General features: G+C 40.6%; 2 protein-coding genes across 9 annotated transcripts in view; one reads left to right on the top strand and one right to left on the bottom strand.

Moving 5' to 3' along the window:
• Nucleotides 1-3,288, bottom strand: part of uggt2 (UDP-glucose glycoprotein glucosyltransferase 2) — a 43,589-nt gene extending 40,301 nt beyond the window's left edge. For all 8 annotated transcript variants that reach the window (XR_014802902.1, XR_014802903.1, XM_084954732.1 and 5 more), the window contains exons 1-5: nt 3,162-3,288; nt 2,603-2,747; nt 988-1,070; nt 759-889; nt 15-127 (exon numbers count right to left, since the gene is read on the bottom strand). Coding sequence is in view for 6 of the 8 variants with exons in the window: in XM_084954732.1 (XP_084810858.1) it covers nt 15-127; nt 759-889; nt 988-1,070; nt 2,603-2,727 (452 nt within the window). In the remaining 2 variants the exon portion in view is untranslated. The remainder of the gene's footprint in view (nt 1-14; nt 128-758; nt 890-987; nt 1,071-2,602; nt 2,748-3,161) is intronic.
• Nucleotides 3,289-4,214: 926 nt separating this feature from the next.
• hs6st3b (heparan sulfate 6-O-sulfotransferase 3b) overlaps nt 4,215-22,346 on the top strand; it is an 82,792-nt gene continuing 64,660 nt past the window's right edge. The window contains exon 1 of the mRNA XM_084907679.1: nt 4,215-5,611. Coding sequence (XP_084763805.1) covers nt 5,064-5,611 — 548 coding nt within the window. The 5' untranslated portion in view covers nt 4,215-5,063. The remainder of the gene's footprint in view (nt 5,612-22,346) is intronic.

The raw sequence follows: 22,346 nt of genomic DNA, 5'->3' as shown, positions 1-22,346 counted from the left end.
AACTTCCATGTTACCTGCCTGCAGCTGCCTTAAGGAGCTTCTTGATGTCCTTGGTGCTGCAGCTGTGTTGCCCATGGATGGAGACAAAGGCTGGGCAAGCCTCAGGCGGAGGCTCATCTTTGGCTATCTGTTATGAACAGAAGGAAGAAAAAGAATATTTGGTAAAGTAATGGCTACAACAAAACCTTACTAAAGCCAGGGTTTGCTGGTTTGGTCCCCACCTGAATTACTCGTTTTAAAATACATGTGATTATAACATGACTACTTCTCTACTTTTGAGGTTAGGCATAAAAGTTTTATTTTGATAAAAGTGTTTAGTTAGGGCTGGATCAGTTGAGCCCTTAGTTATGCTGCTACAGTTTCAGGTTGCTGGGAGATATCTTATGATGCGCTGAGCTTGTCTTTTCCAGTCTCCTCTGTTTTTAAACCCCCTTATTTCCCACTTCTGAAATTCATACAGAGAATGTTTTTCTACTTTTTCTTTTCATTTTTGTGTTGTTTTGTTTGTTTTTCATCATACTTTCTGTGACCCCCCCCCCCGGTAGATGGCTGCCACGCCGTGAGCTTGGCTCTCCCAGGGTGGGGTCTCTCCTTGTTAAAAACAGTTCTTCCTCCGCAACACTGGTAGGTGCTTGCCTATAGAGGATTGCCTGGATTTACAAAGTGCCTTGAAATGACTGAGTTTTAAACTGGATCTGTATAAATTAAACTGAACTGAGTTGAAAATATTACTTTATAACACTTTGATCAGAACATACCTGCTGGGATGCATGAACAGCTGGTGAATAGGAGCGCAGGGCAAGAGCAAATTTGAGAAGATTAACTTGAAGATCTGTGAGGAACTGTCCGGCTTTCTTAATGATCAAGTTGTAGTATGAGCGCACCGACTCTGTAGAATAAACAGTGGTGGGACAAAAACTCAAAACTCAGTTCAATGAGTTACACCTCTTCAAATAAAAGTAATAGTTTATGTAAAAATAGACATACCTCCGTGCTTGTATACAGTAAGTTCTTTTACAGTGTCAACGAACTGCCAGAATTTCTCATTCCCATCTTCTCCAATAAATTCGCTGCACATGAAAATACGTAAGTATAATAAGCAAACATTATTTTGCTCCTCAGCAGTTAAAACTACAGACCACCAAAATCATTCATTTCTGGAAGTAACTGTGCACATATCCACTGTAACTAATCATACATCATTAAACAAGATAAAGGATCAAGTTTTTTACTACGACTATTTAAACACACAATCCAATTATATACGAACATTTCTACGAGGTTACCAAAGAGATTGGCATAACTAACACTGATGATAAAATCGTCACAGACTATTTTGAAACAGGAGAGGCCACAAAGAAGGATGCAACAGAGAAGACAGACATTCCAGCTTTAAGCGTATCAACTTTACCAGAAGTACACCAACAGGGATAGAGCGAAGTTATATTTTAAGGTGACTTCAAAAAGTTAAAGGCAGAAAAAATTACATTAAATCAATAAATAACCAGTATAAAAATCTGAATAACCTTCCAAGAGTAATAAAGTAAAACGTTTTTGTGGTGATTTTTTACACAAGTGTCCTTCAGAAATTATAATAAGGCAACTCAGAACATAAACAAAGTGATGTTTATATTTGGTCCCCATGAAAACGGCCTTGCTTGGTGACACTTGTGATTTAATTTGAAAGATAAATGGTTCTGTGCTGAATAATAAATAATAATATAAATGTGAGAATTAAGGTTTTCTAAATGTTCCAGCACTGTTTTCTACTGTGATAAACACAGTGAAATAACTTCTGTCTATTACTTAAAGTCTATTGTAAATAGGCTGCAGAATGCACTTTTCAAATTGTTAGGTCTGTGATGGGATCATTCTGGATGATGGCTGTCAATATAACGAGATTGATTTTTCCACAAATGATATTCTGTTTTAGTTTAGCTACAATGTAACACAAGAAAGTCTTTCAAAAAAGCTAAATGATGGTAAACTACAATGTATTTACGACCATGAGCACAGTTACCGTGGAGAACATTGAGGCTGTGACCTTTATCTGATAATACAATATACTATTATAAATCCTTAATTGCAGTGATTTTAAACAAAACAAAAACAAAACAAAAAAAAAAGAAGTAGGAAAGGGAGAATAGAGTTTTCCTAGTAATATTCGTGGAACTTTCAGCCCAAGGTTGGCTGAATCACCAAAGTTAGAGCTATTATCCATCAGTCTGCAAGGAAAGATTTGGTGAAGGTTTTGGTTACGAAAACATCAGTGTTGATGTAAGAAGTGAAAGAATTAGTAGTGGATAAATAAATAAATGCATTAATGAATAGCAATCAGTAACTACTTTAATACTAAATAAATAATTTCAGTTTGCTTTCAGGTGAATGCAGTGCAAAAATAGAAATCATTCAATATTTCTAGTCTCTGGTCCTGACCTGTCTCTGGGAAGTGTAATGAGATTTTATTTTCTGTTTAGGACATTTAAAGATTAAAATACAAACCGCGGATTAATAAAAGATAAAAGCAGTGCATTTAGGAGGAGGGGCACCTGGCTGTGCCCCGTTTTATTGCACATATGCATTTCCAAGAAAAGTACTGTACCTCGTCTCCAGGAGGAAAGGCGTCATGCTCCACTTGGCTTTAAGACTGGCAGTGACGCCTTTGGGGGCTGATATTACGTGATTTATGTTCAGCAGCAGTAGCGACAGCACAATAACGCTCCTCATTGTCGCGATGGAACATGAACCTATAGCAGTGGTAGAGAGCAAAAAGGTACGCCGTCAGTTCAGCTTTTGAGAGGTGCCATTGAGTGCCACGTAGTTACTCTGAGTTATTATCTCAACCTCAAAGCCAACACACACGCACACATACTCGTCTGAAGAAAAAAAAAACAGCTCGCAAGATTATGGGAGATGCTAGAAACATGAGAGGTGCTCGTTAACCAAGGAGAGTAATAATAAAATAACGTCTCCTCATAAGGGTCAGGCAAAGGAGTGAAGTTAACTTAGCTGCAGACTACAAGTCAGCTGCCGTGACATGAACTAAAACATCCCAGCAGCGTGTTTTAACTAACGGAGACCACGAGCATGGGTTGCCACAAACACGTAACAGTGGACAGACTATTATTTAGCTACAGTGTTGCCAATAACATAGAGCTCACCCAGTCAGTGATGCTAGTGGTTTCCATACAAAGCAAAGGGCTTCATTCAGCTGGATATTTTGGGCAGCTAACAGCCTGTACGGCTAGCCTGTTACCGGGGTTGCGGGGTGTCGAGGTGTCTCGCGCGGACCGTTATTCCTACCCGAAAGAACCGGAAACCGGAAAACAAAACGTGGCCTTTAATTATTTTAAAACACCGTTTTTTATATTGTTTATACAGACCAGGCGAGAAAGATCGTTGTATAATTAAATTAAATTAGATGATAATGTGGCAAATTATTCTGGCACATTGGCAGACAGCTAAAGAGACAGACGCTGAAGCTCAAGCACTAGAGCATGTTGTAGCAACACTAGTAGTGAGTGATGCGTGCGCGCGCGCGCGCGCGTGTGTGAGTGTGTATTTGTTGAATCTCCAGTGTGAATCTCCAGAGACTTCCTGCAGGCTGTGGAAAGGAAAAATCCAAAACAGTGAATCCAAAAATTAACCGAAGTTGTTACATTACGTTTAGAATAACTTAGTTTTTGTAGCCTTCATAATGATAATGATGATAATAATAATAATCATTATAATATTAATGTTATAGATTATTTGAACTACTTTAAAGCTATATCAGTTATCCATTCATTCCTTTTTTAGTTTTTATTAGATTTCCCTAAAGATCAGTAAAGATTGTTATGTATGATTTGTTTTTGTTTTTTTGTTTGGGGGGGGGGGGGGGGGGTGTTTTTGTTTTTTGTTTTTGTTTTTGTGTGACCCTACTTTGCAAATGTACCCGCAGAGAGACATTGTTGTTTTCACATGCTTGTCTTGTCTTCACATGACCGGTAAAGTATTATGTCCAAAATGTGCAGACTATTGTGTGGGAAAGCAGACTATTACTTTAAACTCAATTTCGACATCACTTTAAAGGTGCATTTAAGCCTTTCTAAATTTAATAGCCATCAAAACGACACTATAAGGGCAGTTAGCCAATATAGTGACACAAAAATAATAGGGTTACATGACTGAGCTGCAGATAATGGGACAATAACAGGTTGCGCAAAGGAAATGATAGATAGATAGATAGATAGATAGATAGATAGATAGATAGATAGATAGATAGATAGATAGATAGATAGATAGATAGATAGATAGATAGATAGATAGATAGATAGGTTGGAAGGTCTTTGTATTTAAATGTGAATAAATCTCAGTATTGTCTCCGTTCAATATCCGTGTGGGCTTCTGGCTTCGCACTGTGTTAAACAAGATTATGGGATGGACGGGATGGACGGGATGGGATGAGGAGCTTTCCCAGCCCAACCGCGACGAGAGCATAACGCCTATTTGTCGGCTCGGATGCAGCAGCATCCTCTCAAACGCATTGCTTCACTACAGTCAGTTCTGTCTCAACCCGTAAAGGATGCCGTACCCTGCCGGAGCATTCATGCAGCCCAACAAGAAGCCGTGCGACATTTCTGCAGAAATAAGTATGAAGATGCACTGAACCACACTGTGATTTACACTGCATGGGACCAGCACTAGAAAGAAAGAGGGAGTCAAACTAAAAACTCTCATCCGACTGCTTCGTTTTCAACTTGATACCGAGGCATGGGAGTCGTCGGCTTGGATGCAGCTCCACACTGGCTTCAGAAGTTGGACAGGCAGAGATTTAATTGCCATGACTCTTGAATACGGACAGGACTTCCAACGCAGTGCAGACGGCGTGCAGTATTTTAGAGTCCTTAAGGTGGACTTCTCATTTTGTCTGAGTGTCTTTGGGGAGTGTTATCTGATCAACGTGTTGCATTTAAAATATAGGAATCTTTAATCTGTCTAAGGCATGGAGGAACATTGATCTCCGAAGTGTCCACGGGTGCTCCTTATTATTCACAGTAACGGAATGAAGACACTATCTTGATATGATGGATGATAGATCCAGTAAGCTCATTTTAGTTCCTATTTTAGCTGTCCTTTTTGTTATGATAGGTTATCAGTACATATGTCCCGCTGGCAGTAATTCATGCCACTTTAAGACTGAGGAGAAATTTAGAGGGGTGAGTCTACTTTCAACCCCTTATCAGGACAGCGATGATTTCTACAGAGATCAAGACCTGGAGGATGACAGCCCTCCGAAACTATCGTCGAAATTCAACTTCACTGAAAGAGACCTTGACAGACACGTGGAGTTCAACATCAAAGGGGACGACGTGATAGTGTTTTTGCACATCCAGAAGACCGGGGGGACGACTTTCGGGAGGCACTTGGTGAGGAATATTCGCTTGGAGCAGCCGTGCGACTGCAAGCCAGGGCAGAAGAAATGCACGTGCCACCGACCGGGGAAAGAAGAGTCCTGGCTCTTCTCCCGGTTCTCTACGGGCTGGAGCTGCGGACTGCATGCAGACTGGACCGAGCTTACGAACTGTGTCCCTGTCATTATGGATAAGAAGGAGGCCCGGAGGAATAAAAGGTAACGCGTGAGAGTCTCTTACAGAAATGCACCCAGTCCCCACAACCTTGGGGGATGCAAAACAATAATGCCCAATTAAACCATGTGACCACAAAACCCTTAATGAATTCAAAATGTAAGTTTTGCCTTTAAGGAAAATGCACTGCCTCTCTTGAGTGGAGAAGTAAGCGGGGATGGAATGGGCACAGGATGGGATGGGTAGGTCTACTCATTGCTATTTCCCTGGAGGGCTTATACAGTTGTCACATTAGGTACAGTATAGTGTACATGAACTTTTTAGGCATCCCCTGTAAGAGGTGAGACTGGAGATAGCTTCTGTAGCTCACTGTAACAACATTCATATACTGTTTTTAAACCTCTAAAATATAAATCTCCCGCAAACAGTTAACAGTTAATTGTGCTTAATTGTGCTTAACACCTATCCAAATAACTACTAATATAACTACTAATATAATTCAAATAAATCTCCAGTGATACAACCTCCTGAAAATGAACAGAGAATTCTATAAAAGCCACATACTCTGAATCATTCTTTGCCCAACTTTTGTCCTTGAGGTGTTGATGAAGTTGTAAAAAGCTCATGCTCGAGTGCTACTCCTACATCACTAGCTACTCACAATTCTCTGTGCACCCTTGGCCTTTATGTCTTGCGTTGATGAGTCCCTCTGAGGTGTTTTTTTTTCTTTGTTGTTGTTGTTGGCACGCAAAAGCAGTGCGCCACTCCCGTACCACATGAAGTCTCCTCATTTGAAGCCATCTTTACTTCATGACTGAGTTCAAATTTTTCCAGGATGTTTGTTTGGTTCTGTGATGTCACCTCACAGGAAATGCGGAGAAGACCTGCTTAATTCAAAACCCATTATCCGTCAGCGTGTTGTGTGGTAATTACAGTTAAAATGACATTTGCAAATGCTTCTACTAATGTACAGTCTTGTACAATTACTAAAAGTGGGTGTACTGCAATGAAGCATCCAGTGGATGAGCAATACGTGTTTGAGTGTTTTCGCTTAGCAAAGTGGGTATGTGTATATTTCCGTGCAGCTTCCAGAGTCACTGATTCTTTTAAAAAACTGCAGTAGAAGATACTCGTGCAAGTACTACAAACCGAAGGTGTACTGGCCAAATCTCTTGTTACATTTTTTTTAAACTGCAGACAATTTCCTTCTCTGGTTTACATATACGTATATATATATATATATATATATATATATATATATATATATATATATATATATATATATTACACTGAAGTACTTGAGCGCATGATTTATTTCTGCTGTGCCAAGTGTTTTCTTTACTCAGGGAAGTGCTCACTAGATGCGACAGCTCTTCATTTCACAGCTGCAGCATCCATTCTGCTCTTACAGTCCTCTCATGCCTTGTTCCTCAGTGCGCTCCCGCAGCATCTATTCTGAGATTATTCTGCCACGACAACCGAGACTGTTGGCAGACACATTATGTTAGACCACCTCACTAACCAGCCACTGCATAAGGCACATTTATGTGCCATTTGAAAGAGATGACTAACAGCGTTATGCAAATTTTATCCTCATAATTAATTTGTGTATGAGAAATGCCTTAAATTATAATATCATAAATGGTATAAGGTCAAAGTAAAAAAAAAAAATCACCCTTGCCCAGCAAAACATGCCATTTGTAATAAAGAAAATACTATAATCCACTTAGAAAAATGTTTAGTCCACCTAAGGGCACGCCGGAGGAATGCCAATACTATATCACTGCCAAATTCTGATGGTGCGGCCTTGTTTTGTGGATAGGAGCCTCTGAGATTGAGTGGCTGTCTGAGATTGAGTCCTGAGTATACGACTTGCCGGCTCCTGAGGTGGCAGTAAGGGGAGGCCGGGGAAGGAGGGCTGTGATGGCACTGCCTGCGTGGCATGGTGTGGCCTTTTCAGCCAGGCGGTGCGTGCTGCATGGCGAGCCAGCCGTACGGCCCAGGAAAGGTCAGGCGTGTCAGACTGGATCAGCGTGTCCTGCGGTGTAGCTCCTCTGGAGAGTGCTGTCAGTCAGGGGAGAAGCGGAGCAGGCAGGCAGCCTCTCTTCAGGGACTTTTTGGAGAAACATACTTCTAAGTGCTGTCCTCTTAAGTTGCTTTGTGGAGAGCATCACAGTATTACCTTGTATGCTGCATGAATTTGGCTGGCTGAGCAGGTTGTTTTTCCTCTCAGGCGATTTCAGAGTTCTCTGCTGAGGACTGCTGTTGGAATTATTTCTGATTGGTACATGTTCATTATCTAACTCTCCAGTCAGGAGTAAGTCATGCAGATGTATTCAGTGTGACACTGGGCCGCAAAACAAGGTGCTGATTTTGAAAATGTATTTAACGCTAATGCGCCAAGAACTGACTGAGTAAATGATGTCTTCAGAAGCCTGTGTAATAAAAGGTTAGTATTAGAGAAATATCTGATGTTCTTCTCTACTGAAATTGAAGCGAGCTCAGTGTGATATTCTACCACCAGGTGCAGCTGAACATCTGTCACAGAGATAAATAAACAACAGCAGAACTTTATTGTTGGTCTGAGGCAAATAAACTTGATTATAAAACTCTCAAATGAATCAGCGTGTCAGTCAGTAAATGTATGTAACAATAATCTGATTTGTTCTGTGTATGAGAAGATAACAGTAAAATGAAAAAAAATCCTTTAATAAAATGACTTAATTTGATGTTTACGATGTTAATGCTAAGCACTTGCCATAGTTTGCAGAGTGTATCCACTCTGAGTGAATCCACATAATCTCTAAGATCTCTCAACCAAAACCCGGAAACATGCATTATCTTTCAAACCAACACTAAAAGACTTGCACTGAAAAGTTTATCAGCTATTTAAAATGTGGAGGTGGGATCTTGTCATTTTCCCCCCACATTCTTCTTTATATCAATAATTTTTCACAGCACCACCATAACAGCAAATATAAAAGCCTATACTTCATTAGTGTTTGACACGCACTCGAGCGCTGACGTGATAAAACAGATGTTCTGGTGATGCTTTTGCACTAGAATTCATCAGGGTCACCCTCCTGTTGCATAACGTTCACATTGTCAGCATCTCTCACAGTCTACAGGGCAGATCGGATGCTTCGGCAGAATTAAGGCTTTGCTTGGCTCTCGCTATTTCGGCATTTGGTATTTTAGTGACATTTAATGGTCAAGTCTTTGAATTAGGGCTAAGCTAATTTGAACTTTATGGTACCTTGTCCTTTTATTGTATCGAAGCAATATTTCGCTTTAGTTGAACTTTTGTGATGCTGGTCTCATATGAGTTCAAGCACAGCCAACCCATTATGTGTGAATTTCACAGATATTAATAATCATTTATACTGTCTGGAAGTTTGGTTTCGTTTTGAATTCATATTAAGTCTTTGCTGAATTTTGGTTCAGACTGTCACAAACAGCTGGGAGCAAATTTCTTTTTCAATCAGTGACTGATTCTTGTATTAATTAAGCACCATTTTACATCATTATTGTCAGATAGATGTACACAGCAGCTGCCAAAGCACAAGGTCAAGAATATCACAATAAATATGTGAAAATTTTAATTAATTGCACAGCAAGAACAAGACACCACATTTCCCAGCTGTCATTAGCAGTGTTATATATGTGGATTAAAAACTACCTTTCATCCAGGGAAGTGTGCTCTAGAAGTAACTGACAAGCTGATACTAAGTAAAGCAATTTGATAAATACATAAAAAGCCACAAAATAGGCAAATATTTATAAAGGTTATTAATAAGATTTTGGTTAAACCATTCGGTTCTCTTTTCATAGTTTCTTTGCTATTCATAATATAACCCTTCTTTAGAGCTGCTGGTGTGCAGATCAATCTGCTGTCACTTCCCTGAGGCCTGCTTCTGCAGCACAAATCCATTAAAACTGGGATGCGTGTCTCATTTGAACCATTATTATTTGATATTCTTTGTTATAACTTATTAAGACACTGCACAGATGCACTCACTGTTAATGTAAATGACTCATCCTTTTGCATAAGCAACATTTCCACCTTCTAGTTTTTCTCCAGTTTCTGTCTGTTTGTGTTTGCAGTATAGCCACATTTCCTTAAAACCTTCATTTTGTGCATATTTGTGCAGCCCATAAGCATCCACGTGGAGATGGAAAGATATTGAGAGCACTTTTTGGACAGCCCCCCCGGTTTCACTTTATCTTATTTCCTCCCTCCTTTTTTTGCTGTTGCCTTGTGATAATATCACGCATATGCTGATGTTGCACTTTTTATCAATTATACAATCTTCATTAGCAGCTTTCTTGTTGCGTATGCATAATGAACGCTCAGTTCAGGAGTACAAAGAGACCAGCGTCAAAACACAGCACGGCACAGACCCTCGTCGATGCTCTGATTGAATGAAACATTGAAAGAGAGCGAGAGAGAGAGACATGTGCCTATTTAGCAATGTCCTCTACTGTGATTCTGAAAATCGATTTCTAGATCACGGCATCCTCAAGGTTTCCATGTTATGTGGACTGTGTTCAAAGTTGAGCGTATTGAGTGTCGGCCTGAAAAGGCAGAGATAACGAAGGATTTGAAACTTGAGCAAAATGATAGCACTGTTTGGTTTTGGGTCTTTTTTAATCATCTTTTATTGTAGATTATCACCTTGAAAATGTGGATATATCCTAGTTGTGGAGTTACACATTATGTATCTTTGTGTTACTGTAAATGCACTATGCAATATAAATTGTTCTATTGGAAGCTGAAGGAAAATATCCTCTATATTATGAGGTCATTGGTATTAATATTAATGATTACTTTAGCTTAAAGTTTGACAAGCAATAAGGTGAAGCAGCTACCAGAATAATTCTTTATTCATCAGTAATATGGTGCCACTTTATTAGCAGATGAAGCTACTTTATCCCTGTTTCCCAGAACTGTGAAAGTTCCTGCCAAAAGCATATTTTTTGCCCACCAGTCTTCAAAATAACATATTCACATTCCCTTCATTTCTACAGCAGTCCAGCAGGAGCAGTAACCAGTGTTATTCCTTACTCACCCGAATGACATGCCCGAATCCCTGACTGAATAACACCCCACATCATATTTTATTCATAATAAGTGATGCAGAGAGGGCTGCAATTACTGTGTGGTCGTTACCACTTACAGCTCTGATCAGTGAACCGTGCATGTCTCACTCTGTGTGCTACCTGCGTATGACATCTACCAATGTTAGGCATATTCCTGAATCAGCATGTGGGAGGGGAGTCATTAACAGCCTGACCTAAATGAACTTGAATGCGGTGAGCAGCTGTATTTTACATGTTGTCATCTGTGTTCCCGCTTTTGTGTTTACAAAAATAGCTTGTCAGTTTGACTTCATCCAAGTCATATTGTAGTTTTTTTTTTTTTTTCATTTCACGAGGATCGAGGTCGTATTGACCTTGAAAACAGCAGCACGTAAAACAAATGGCTCCTCTTTCCTTTTTTTTTTGATATTCATTAGAAGGAGCTGCCATTTTTCTTCTTTGTCTGACCAATGCGCTGTTAGGCTATGTGAGAATAAAAAGAATAGCATTCATTTGAAACTTTTGTTAAATACATAACATATCGTAACAACAAATAGAGCATTTCTCTTGTTGCTCTCTATGAACTCAGACTTTCTGAGCTGAGTGGAGAAGGGAAAGTGCAGACTCGCTGAACCAGCAGGGTAATGGATGCCCTCTGGGCACAGATGAACCTGAATGAGGAAAGTTGAGCAGATTTACAGTTCCGGTCGTATCTTTGGATATAGGAGGGAAAGTGCTCATCAAAATGATGGGATGTTTAGTATGTGTGAAACTGAGAGTGCCCTTGCAGGCTTTGGACTTCCAGGGTGTGCAGATTGCTTTTCCTGTGTCATTAATTTGAGTTGTCATTGCTGGCAGGCCTGATCCAGTTGGTTTGATAATTAAGCATTACCTCTACAGAGGGTACAACAGCATATGTCAAGCAATTGTTCACCAGTGTGACAAATAAAATTCAAATTGGACTATGTAGGGGGAAAATATGAGTGGGAAAACAAAGACTCGTTTGCGCAGCAGCTTTTTTAGTCGCTTTCGAGGGTTGATGACATTTTTGAGAGGCCGAACCATTCAAAAGCTTGACCAGAAACACATTTTTATTCAAATTTCAGAATGTGCCATTGCTTTCATATCAACTATTTATCAGATTAATCAGACTGGCGTGCTTGTGTTATATCATTTTATTTTTGAATTGCTTTGTCACTACTCATTGCCATCGCAGACGACTTAATTGGACAGAGCACACAACCAATCTGGACGGCAACCTGACTCGCCACACAGCTAACACCTGGACAAGGTGTGGTATCTCCTGGTTGTTGGACCTCGTCTGGATTGGGGGTGTCCTGTTCGGTCAAGCCTTTGAAGTGTAAGTGGAACTGCTATAGCAACTACCCATCTGGGGAGGCAAAAAGTCAGAGTAATAAGAACTTTTAGCAAAACAAAAACAAACAAACACAAAGGGCGTGTAGAGGGTTAGATGCAAGGGACAGGGTGAGATGGAGACAGATATTCTACAGCAGCGGTCCCCAACCCCTGGGTGACGGGCCGATACCGGTCCGTGAGTTGTTTGTTACCGGACCGCAAGAGTTGAGGCTCGGCTGTGAAATTTATGGTTTTCAGGGTTTTTATTGGTTTTAGCGTTATTTATTTATTTTTTTATCATTTTTATCATTAACTCGGTTTCCCTGGGTCTTTTCCCGTCTGATATGAATAAATCTTCTTCTTTTTTTGGTACTGGTACTGATTTTATTTTGTTGTATTTATCCGCGACACCTTAAAAGCTGGTCCGTGAACATATTGTGGCGCAAAAAAGGTTGGAGACCGCTGTTCTGCTGTCTTGATCCCTAAAGGGAGCAGCCAAAAGAAGAAGCAAGACAAAAAATAAATACAACAAAAAACAACTGACATTCACTTAAGGCTTCAATCTTGAAAGGGGTCACAGTCAAACAGCATGACTGTGAAACAGAACCTGCCTCCCTATTAGTGTGACTGATGCATAACATATGGTGTATTTCAAGAGATCAACCATTGCTGCCTGATACGTAACAAACTGTTGCACTATTGCTTAGTGCATGTCGATTAAGTGATTACATTCAAAACAATGGCCCTTATAAACCCTTGCAATATTAGCATTTGGGGATGGGGGGGTGCTGTTATGGATATTTGTCATTGTCCCTTAGCCTGATCTGTTCGAGATGTGGCTTAGTGGGGTTTTTCTGCTCTAAGAGCCACTCTAAGTAATGAAAACTGCTCAGTTTGCCAGGATAGGTTTTCGGATTCTCTGGTGCCGCTGTCAAATACTTGCTGGTCTGGCAAATATGAATCTGCAGTCCTCTGATTCAGCTCCTATAGTGTGATTAATAGTTAGCCATTCACTTGACACCAAGCGAATGGCTAAGAGCCTCCAGTCACAGTCTTCTGGAAGCTGGTTTGCAAAATTTGGTTAGATTCAAATCCCCTAAACTTTCTTGTTGTATCATGTCCTGCAGTGCAGCACAGTCACTTTCACAGTGTCTCCATTTATAACATTCGCTCTTTTCATAATTTAATCCAAGCCATCACATACATGAATACCCTGCTTTATCTCTAAACTTTGTTCAACCGTGATCTCTCAGTGCTGTCACGGAGCCAGACTTTTACTTACCGGTCAGCTTTTGATCAGAGTGAGAACACCTGCTCGACTGAGGTAAAAAGAAAAGGAGCAAAGTGCCTCACGCTGATCTGTGTAAATGTAGTCATCAGTGTGATGAAAATGAGTCAGCTGGTGCAGTGATTCAAAGATTCTGTGTTTAACGTCCCCATGAGGCCTATTTCGTGGCTGAGCCGCTGAAAATGCTTCTATTATCAAAGGGGCAATTAACTTTGGCTCTGTTTCCCTCTAATTGAGAAAAGAACATTCTAGTTCTGTACTACAAACAGTCCATAAAAAGTAATTGTGCAAAACTAAAAGAATTTCCCCATAAATTCTTTATTATTTGCTGATCGGGAGCAGCCGGGAGCAACCCGATCAGCACGCTCATGAATATTGCTTTAATGGCGCTCGTTGTTCCTTTGTAACAGCGTCTCAGCTTTTTGTGCTGTAGTTAAAAAAAATAAATCTGGCTTTAGCCTCTTTTAACCAGTTTAGCAATTTTGAAATGCAAGACCCAACATGACTGAATGCACGAAGCTGTTTAAGCTTAATTTGTAGCTTTGGTTCATATAAACAGATCAAGTAGATCGGATATGCTTTGTGTCATCTCTTCTTTGTTTGTGTGTGTGTGTGTGTGTGTGTGTGTGTGTGTGTGTGTGTGTGTGTGTGTGTGTGTCTGTGTGTGTGTGTGTGTGTGTGTGTGTTGTTCATACTTATGCCTGGACTTGACGTAAATGACATCAAACATTGACTTGTAAAATGCCACAAAAGGTGCCCGGCTGTGTTATTTCTCAACTGATACCTGTAAGGCCCAATGAAAAGCCCGTGCCAGGAATAACAGCCTCTGGAGTTGATTTATTATAACAACCAGGAGAAAGGTCATCTGTCCTTATCTGGGGCACGATGGTGACAGGTAAGTTATACAGTGGGGAGGCTAGCTAAAACTGGCTGCCTCGCACAGCTCCCCAATTTGAATTCAGAGATTGACGGAGCACCTGGCACACTTAAGAGTGTAAGTGCAGGTGGAGTCACCTTCACAGACTAATCTCCTGCCACCGAGGAGGACGACATTCTCGCTGTTTTGATGCTGTAATAGTTAGTGCCGCCTGGCAATGTGGTGAAATTAATAAAACTTTAGCTCTGCGCTTCAGGACCGCCTCACTGCCGGGAGACGATACGTTCCAAAAAACGGTCACGGGACGTATGTATGCAATGAAACGGTAATCCATAAAATATGTAGAGCTGATAAAATCTTTACTGCTGGTCTCCTCTGCATCTTCCCCATCCTGTGGCATCAGCCAGACTTGTGAGAGAGATCTGAATAATCTTACTGAACAGATTGCAGTCCAGATTGCCTCTTAAATTTCTGCATTTATAAATAGGCGCGTTCCTTTTTTTATTTTTGCTAAATCGTTATAGATACTTGATTAGCAGCATCTCAGTTTTATTGATGTGGCATACAGAAAATCTAATCTAAACAATTTTCCCCTGTGCAACTCCCCATGCATAGCTTTTCCCCATCTATTTAACATTCTCTATATTTTTTTAATGAGTGTGAAGGCAGAAAGCATCTAAAGCTGTTGTGTATCGTTGTCTGTTATGGTGAATGAAAAATAGTTTATTTCCCACTGGAAAAGGATTTCCTCCTTTAGATCAATCTCTATTCACTCCCACCTACAATATTGCAATATAAATTGGGTCCCAGGCCACAGTATAATAAGTATGGATTGAAAATGTGCCCTAACAGTACAGGACTAGAGAGGAGACTAACATCTTGCGGCATCACGGAGTGCTGGTGTGGAACAAATAGCATTATGTCCCAGCACGTGTTGTGATACAGCACATCAACCTCATCATAGGAATCTGATGTCCCTCAATGTGAGCCAGTTCTCTCGAGGCGCCAGATGAATGGCTACAAAACAGAGCTTTAAATCCCTCCCTCAAATCCAGGGATCAGTTAACTTCCCATCAATCCCTGTTCTGCGACGGAGAGTGGACTTTGCTTCATTCATCATTCCGTGTAAGCCTCCCCTCCTATGTTTGGAATCTGAGGTGTGAATTTGTTTACTCTCTCGCGCTCCAAGTGCGGCGAGAGGAAATTGTTCTAACGCTGGTGGCATTTGCTTCACTTGTAATACCGGGCGTGCCTGCGAATCAGGAGAAATTATGGAGGGAAGAAAAGTATTAAGTGCCTCCAAGTGTCTCCTTTTGAACAGCGCGCATGAATTATCAGGAAATGGCTCTTTTCCTCACAGTGTCACCAGTTTCAAGAATGGGTATAAGCTCGCACATATTACAGCCAAACTACAGAAATTAACATTCAGTTTTCACACACCTGCTAAAGACAATATAATGAGGAAGCCAATTTGGATGTTTTGAGAGCTTTCAGCACCAACATGCTTTGCTGTTGCTGGGCTGTTTCGGGTCTGGCAGTGCAATGCGGGGTGCCAACATGACTAATGGGCCTAATGTGGAACCTCTATCGACTTGCACAAAAATACTCAGGGATTGATTTGACTGCTTATGCCACTGCCATAATCTCCCTTCCAATGATACCGTTTCACAGCTATTTGTACTACTTCGTGCTGCCTTCTTCTTTTTTTTTTCTTCTTATCACACGAGAATATATGCTGCTTAGTTCAGAAACCATATGTGGCATCGGTTTACCTTGTTGCTTTTGCATGACAATAATGGATGTGGCTATATGCAGGTAACAAAATGTTTTGACTGTGCATTTACACCCACTCTACAAGCGTCTTGAACTCTGGTAGAGGCATTAAAAAAAAAGGTTGTGGAGGGACTGGAGGGTGTCCAGACAGTGGGTAAGGGGTGGGATCTACCGTGGACAGCTCAGCAGCCCATTAACACAGGGAGACAGGCAATTATTCATGCTCACATTTACACAATTTTGGAATCACCAATTAACCTGCATGTCTTTGGAATGCGGGAGGAAGCCGGTGCATCTGGTAAAAACATGCACCACCCTGCCATCCATCTGCATCATGATTCTCATCACTTTCATTCTTATCAAAGCATTGAGCAAGCCTCGTTTGATTTTCAGCGTGTTCCAGCATCGGTGGGCCTACAAAGTTAAGAGAGAAGCGGCATTATTTTATGTTACATTTAAAGGCAGCCTTGTAATTTTCTAACCTGTCAAACGCCCAATGTGATGTCTTAGAAGGATTTGTGGGTGTGTGGTCACTTTAGTCTTTCACAGAACTTCTTTACAAACTCAGCACTAAGAGAATGAAATAATGTCTATTGGTATAGACACATTATAACACTGGTTAGCTCAAATTTCTTACCTGGGTGTGTTGTAGACAAGCATACATTCTTTCTACATAAAGATAATGTCTGAAGATATCCCCTGTACCCTTTGTGACCAATTTTGACACCTCAGTATAAATCAATACAGACGTGGTTTGATGACCATTAGAAAAGTTTCTGTTTTTTTTTCCAAAGGTAGCTGCATACATGGAGACCACCCTCACTACCTTCTGATGCACATTCAGTCATGTAGTTCTACAAACCACTCAGTTCAGAAAAGCACTTCACGAGCTATCCCTAGTAGGTTTTCAAGGGGTAAAAAGTTAAAACCCGGTTGCGAGAAAATAATCACCACAGCAACCATAAACACATGTGCTCACCCCGTGTGTATTGACTGCTTTTCGAGGTCTGCTCTCCTGAAGCTATAAGCAGCTATTCCAAGACATGGCCTTTCCATGTAGATGATTGATTCAGGTACAGTGAGGAAGGAGAGGAGGGCTCAGGCTTTGGGCTGTGTCCGTTAATCATACTGTATTACCACACAGGAGGCATTTATCACCAAACACCAAAGGCTTCAGTCCATGGGGAACACTGAAACCAATCTCATCGCTTACATGCAATCCATCTAGGTCCACAAAAAACAGCAATGTTGAGCGCTACCACATTTATTTTCTCTGTAAGAGGAGAAGGATATTCTAAAGAAAAAGTAAGAAACCTAAAAAAAAAATAAATAAATAAAAAAAACCTGAAGAAAAGTAGGGCTTTTGAGAGACTTTGGAATACTCTCTTTTTTTAAACTTTTTTTAAAAAAACCTGTGTGGTGTTGTTGTCACAGCAGGATGTGCACACATCAAGCTTGGCCCCTGGGCGCTCTGAGTAGAACTACAGCTTCTACACAGATAGGCTTTAATGTTTCAGGTACCAGTAAGATGATGAAATATGAGTTTGGAAAGTCGGAGAGTACATTTTTTAATCCTTTCTCACTATGATCACTAATTTTTTTCTCATCATTTGATTACTACTTTGTATTTGTCATTCTTCTCTGTTTATAATAGCATCGAAGGCAGCTGTATTTTTATTTATTTTTTCTCACAGAGCTGTTGTTTGTGTGAACTCAGCCTTGACTGAGTGAAGCTCGTGGACCCATGGGTCTCACAGCCAAAGCCATGTGGTGTATTTGGAGTTCATTCTCTTATCCTATTGGCTCCTAGTCAAAATCTACCTTTTCCAGCAAATTTTCAGTTTATAATCAACAAAATGTGTTGCTAATCCAGTTTTCTAGAAACTGCCCCACATGTACAATGCTTCCAGACAAAACTGCACTTTTGTTCGACAATTGTTTTCTTGTTGTTGTTTTTGTCTATAGAAAGGAGAACAATCCACAGTTTCTCTCAACTCTGTCTGGAATTCATAAATTGCCTTTGTGTTTCATCATCTGCCAGTGATTACCAATGCAGCCAACATTGTTATTGGCTAACAGTTAGAACGATGGAGTAGAATAACAAAAATAGACTGGCTAGGTTAAAGCTTTCCTCTCAGGTATAAACAACTGACTTTGCAATTTATTCCACAATGTTCAGAAATGATAGTTCAAGACTAGAGTGTCCGGCTAAACTCTTTTGTATAGTTTTGGTTTGAGCATGCAGCCCTGTACTAAAGCTTCAGGCCACCACTGATTTCTTTATATTTTGCTTCAAAATAGCAAGGCTTGTCATTTTGTCATTTGTCAAGCGGTCTTGGGCAATAGTTCTGAAGGCTTTCAGAAGGTCTCTGAAAGCTTTTCTTTGAAAGCTTTTTCTTTCAGTTGATCCATCTAATGCAGGGGTCTCGAACTCTAGGCCTCGAGGGCCGGTGTCCTGCAGGTTTTAGATCTCACCCTGGGTCAACACACCTGAATCAAATGATTAGTTCATTAACAGGCCTCTGGAGAACTTCAAGACATGTTGAGGAGGTAACTTAGCCATTTAAATCTGCTGTGTTGGATCAAGGACACATCTAAAACCTGCAGGACAGCGGCCCTCGAGGCCTGGAGTTTGAGACCCCTGATCTAATGTTTACTGAAGCCTCATCAGAAATCATCTCACTGGAAGTGTGGCCATCAAGAAGCCATTCTTAAGGAAGGGAAATGAGGAGGGAAAAGCTGTGGTATTCCACATTAAACAGGAACTGGACTGTAAATTGGTGGTAATGGGTATTATGGAGTGATAAATTTCAAATAGATATTTCAGGTTCAAATACTAATTAATATGATGTCTGGAGCATCAACAGCCATCTATAAAGCATGGTGGAGGCACTGTCATAGTTTGAAGGCTGCATTTCAGCCAGTGGTGTTGGGGATTCTGTCAGGATTGTTGGATTATGAAAGCAGAGAGGTGCTCCACCGTGCAATACCAACAAGAAAATGTCTGAATGGCAAGCTTCTCATTGACTTTATTTTTCAGCGTGACATTGATCACACTGCCAATGCAATAAAAGCATACCTGGATAGAAAAACATACAAAGGACCACTATCAGTCTTGGATTGATTTCCCCAGAACCCAGGCCCATTATTGAAGCAGTGTGGGATCATCTTGAGAATAGAATAGAACAAAAGGCAGCCAACAGCCACAGGAGAGCTTTGAATGTCTTTCAAGAACGCCAGAAAACCTCCTAGTTCTGATTTTCCTGGAAAAACATTTAAAAAATGAGGTGGTTTGAGACTTTTCACATTACTGTATAATAATGGGTTGTTATCAGTAATTATATATAAAAAAAGCTTTGAATCATATTCTGATAGCGAGGGTCTCCAAAGCCGATGTAAAGAATAAAACTCTTATAAGGTGCTTTCTCTGGTGTTTTTTGTAGTGTACTTCAGTTTAGCATTTATTGGCTAGTTTGCATGGCTGAACTTATACATCACATGCATTAGTGTGTAAATAAGTTTCCTCCAAAAGCATTTTATCTGAAGAAAGCATGTAATTTGTTCACCATTACAGCTCAGTTAAGTACTGTGAAGCAAAAATGAAACTGACTTGAACCACCCCCACCACGGTGCCAGATAATATTCTCCCTGATTACTGGCCTCCAGGATCCTCGTGTACAGGCTGCACTCACACCCTCTAACATCTAACATTAGCCGCACTAATGGTTTTCACAGTGGGGGGGAGGGGTTGTGTTTAAAGGCTGTGAAATAATGTGTCTCTGTATGGCAGGACTCTCCTTTTGTCCTGAGTGAAAGCTCAAGTAAAAAGCTTATTACACACCAAAGGCTACAATTACTGAGGAGATGTTAAGCCTTCGGTTGAGACACATTTTTTAATATCAAAATTTCTGGAATATAATAGCAATGTAAGAGATTTGAAAAAAAAAAGCCTTTGTTCCACACTTTTTAGGAGCATTTCAGTCTGCACAGGTTGATGCTGACTTACAATACAGCTTCACTGACAAGACTTTTTAGTGACTCTTGAGTTTTGCAGCTTTTTCCCACTGAATGGACCTAAAAGAAAGTTAATGTATTTTCTCCACAGCCTGCCATCCTCTCTGCATGCAATCTGTTGATCATGAAAAGCTGCATCGTAGTAAACAAGTTTGCCCACAGGGAATCTTACCATGAAGATGTCAGTCTGACATTTACATATAAATGCAAAGTGCAAGTAGGTAAGGTTACACTTCTGACTCTGGCTGTAATTGTTTAAAAGCAAAGTCTCAGACCCGCATTCTCTGAGGGCCCTTTGCACCATTGCTTGATAAATATAGCAAGCAGATGCCTGTTTACACACGCACCTCTGATGAGCAGCTGTTTTTTGCCACGTTAACAAGACAACGTCTAAGCCAAAGCAGCCTTGCTGTTTTTAATTAACTGACCACACTTGCAATCACAGTGATGTCTTCTGTGTTGTCTGGTGCAAGTACATCAAAGTCAAACATGTTCCCAGCAGTCTGCATTTAAGGTGAAGTTTTTGCTGTCTTTCATTTTTTTTCTCGTCTGAGAGCTAAATGGAAATGTGCTGTGAAGCTTTTTAATGTCAACATGTGGAAGCTTCAGCTCAGTGGAACACTGGCAGACGCACACACACATACACACATCCAATCGCACTCCTCCCCCAGTCTTTACAAGAGTGACAGGTCATCCAGAAATTTATATTCATGGCTGGAAATGGAAATGGAACAACCAAGAGGGGGTGTCCTGCTGTGCTACCACCAGTTACTGAGGTGCACTGGAGGGGAGAGAGTGACATTTAACAGCGTGAAGATGAGGGGCCTCCGACCAGCCTGCAGCAGATGCACTGGTACATATAGAAACGGTACAGATGGTCTTTAAAGTGAGGCGGGGCAAGCTGAGAGGAATGGTTCCCAGAGCTGAGGGAGTTATTTCATGTAGCCACCACCTTGCCGCAGTCAAGGGAGACAAACAGGAAAATCAATACTTCCACTCAGGACAGTTCACTACAAGGGCCTCCCTCAGCAGGCCTGTCTGTCAGAATCAGTCCCTCAAGTGGTCTGGGAAGTGAACTGCTGACAAGGTAGGTGTCAGAGCACACTGATCACACTCTTACAGCGCGACTGAAGTCTTGTTCAGCACCGTGGACAGCTCCAGAAAGACAGCGACAAACCCCAGCAAATTGGTCCCAAGCTTATCAACCCTTTGTCGTATTAACATCATTGTCATTGCCTGGCACTAACATCAAATCATCAGATACCTAATATACATGTTAAATTCTTATATTGTTTAAATGAAGTTAGCAGCTTAATTCACTTTTTCTGTTTTAATTATAGCTACGTTCTTTAGATGAAGAATTTCAACCAATATTAATGATATCATCAATTAGAAACACTGACTGTATATAACGGCAATAGCCACCACGACGCCCAGAATCCTCATGCTGAATATTTTTGCCACAGCCCGTCTATGTTTTGTGCATTCTGCATATTGCACAATTGCATTTCTCTATGTATTTAAAAATGTTTACCTCGAAGTAAACGGAGAAAGTGGTGCTGAAAAGAAACATCAACATCAAAGCTGATATAAGAAATGAAAAGAAGAAATAAGATCAACTGTCTGTGAGAATGAAACAGGTGAAGGACAAGAAGCAGCCGTCTGTCAGCATAAATCGGACAAAGAAACTGCAGTGGGTAAAAAATCTATATTCTCCATGATCTGTGTGTTAGTGTCGAGAAATTAGACCATAAGTACTATCTTTAATTAAAGTTTAGATAAGACAGAAAAACACAAATAATAATAATAATAATAATAATGGAAGCAAGTATTTTCGTCATCATAAATCAAAGTAAACATTTTGTCTTGCACATCTTTTTAGGTACATCCATCCATTTCAATAATATCCCTTTAAAATAGGGAGTAGAAGACAGAGTAGCAGCCACATTTATCCACAGTATCTGCAGAAAGAGTGTGAGAATAGGAAGGGGGGGGGGGCAGTGAGTCCTGCCAATGGTAATGAAGCTACCACTACAAATGGGCTAGTCATTCATGATTAACCGGCGTGTCATGCCTGAAGTAATTGCCTTAATTAGCTATTGAACAGGTTTCAGGGTTAATGGGACAACAGGTTGGCAGTGAACCTGATTTACTGTTGGAAGTTAATGATTTTACTCTCATCTTCCACTCATTCCTCAAAATGATTTGATTAACAGTAAGGGAGAACCAGATCCCCTTGTTTGTTAATACAAAATCAATTTCATGGCTGGCTGAGCTATCTCTGACAGTGTTTTTGTTAGGTGAGCAAGGTCTTCAGTCAGCCACTGGAGACAGGACAAACATAGGCAGGCCGGTAGAAGAGCGCAGACGGTAAATCTGCCAGTCCTATTGC

Source organism: Perissodus microlepis, chromosome 16, assembly GCF_051167445.1.
Source record: "Perissodus microlepis isolate ML-2025 ecotype Zambia chromosome 16, ASM5116744v1, whole genome shotgun sequence".
NCBI classification, from domain to species: Eukaryota; Metazoa; Chordata; class Actinopteri; order Cichliformes; family Cichlidae; genus Perissodus; species Perissodus microlepis.
The sequence above is the reverse complement of the archived record's forward strand: the minus strand, read 5'-3'. Positions and strand labels throughout refer to the sequence as shown.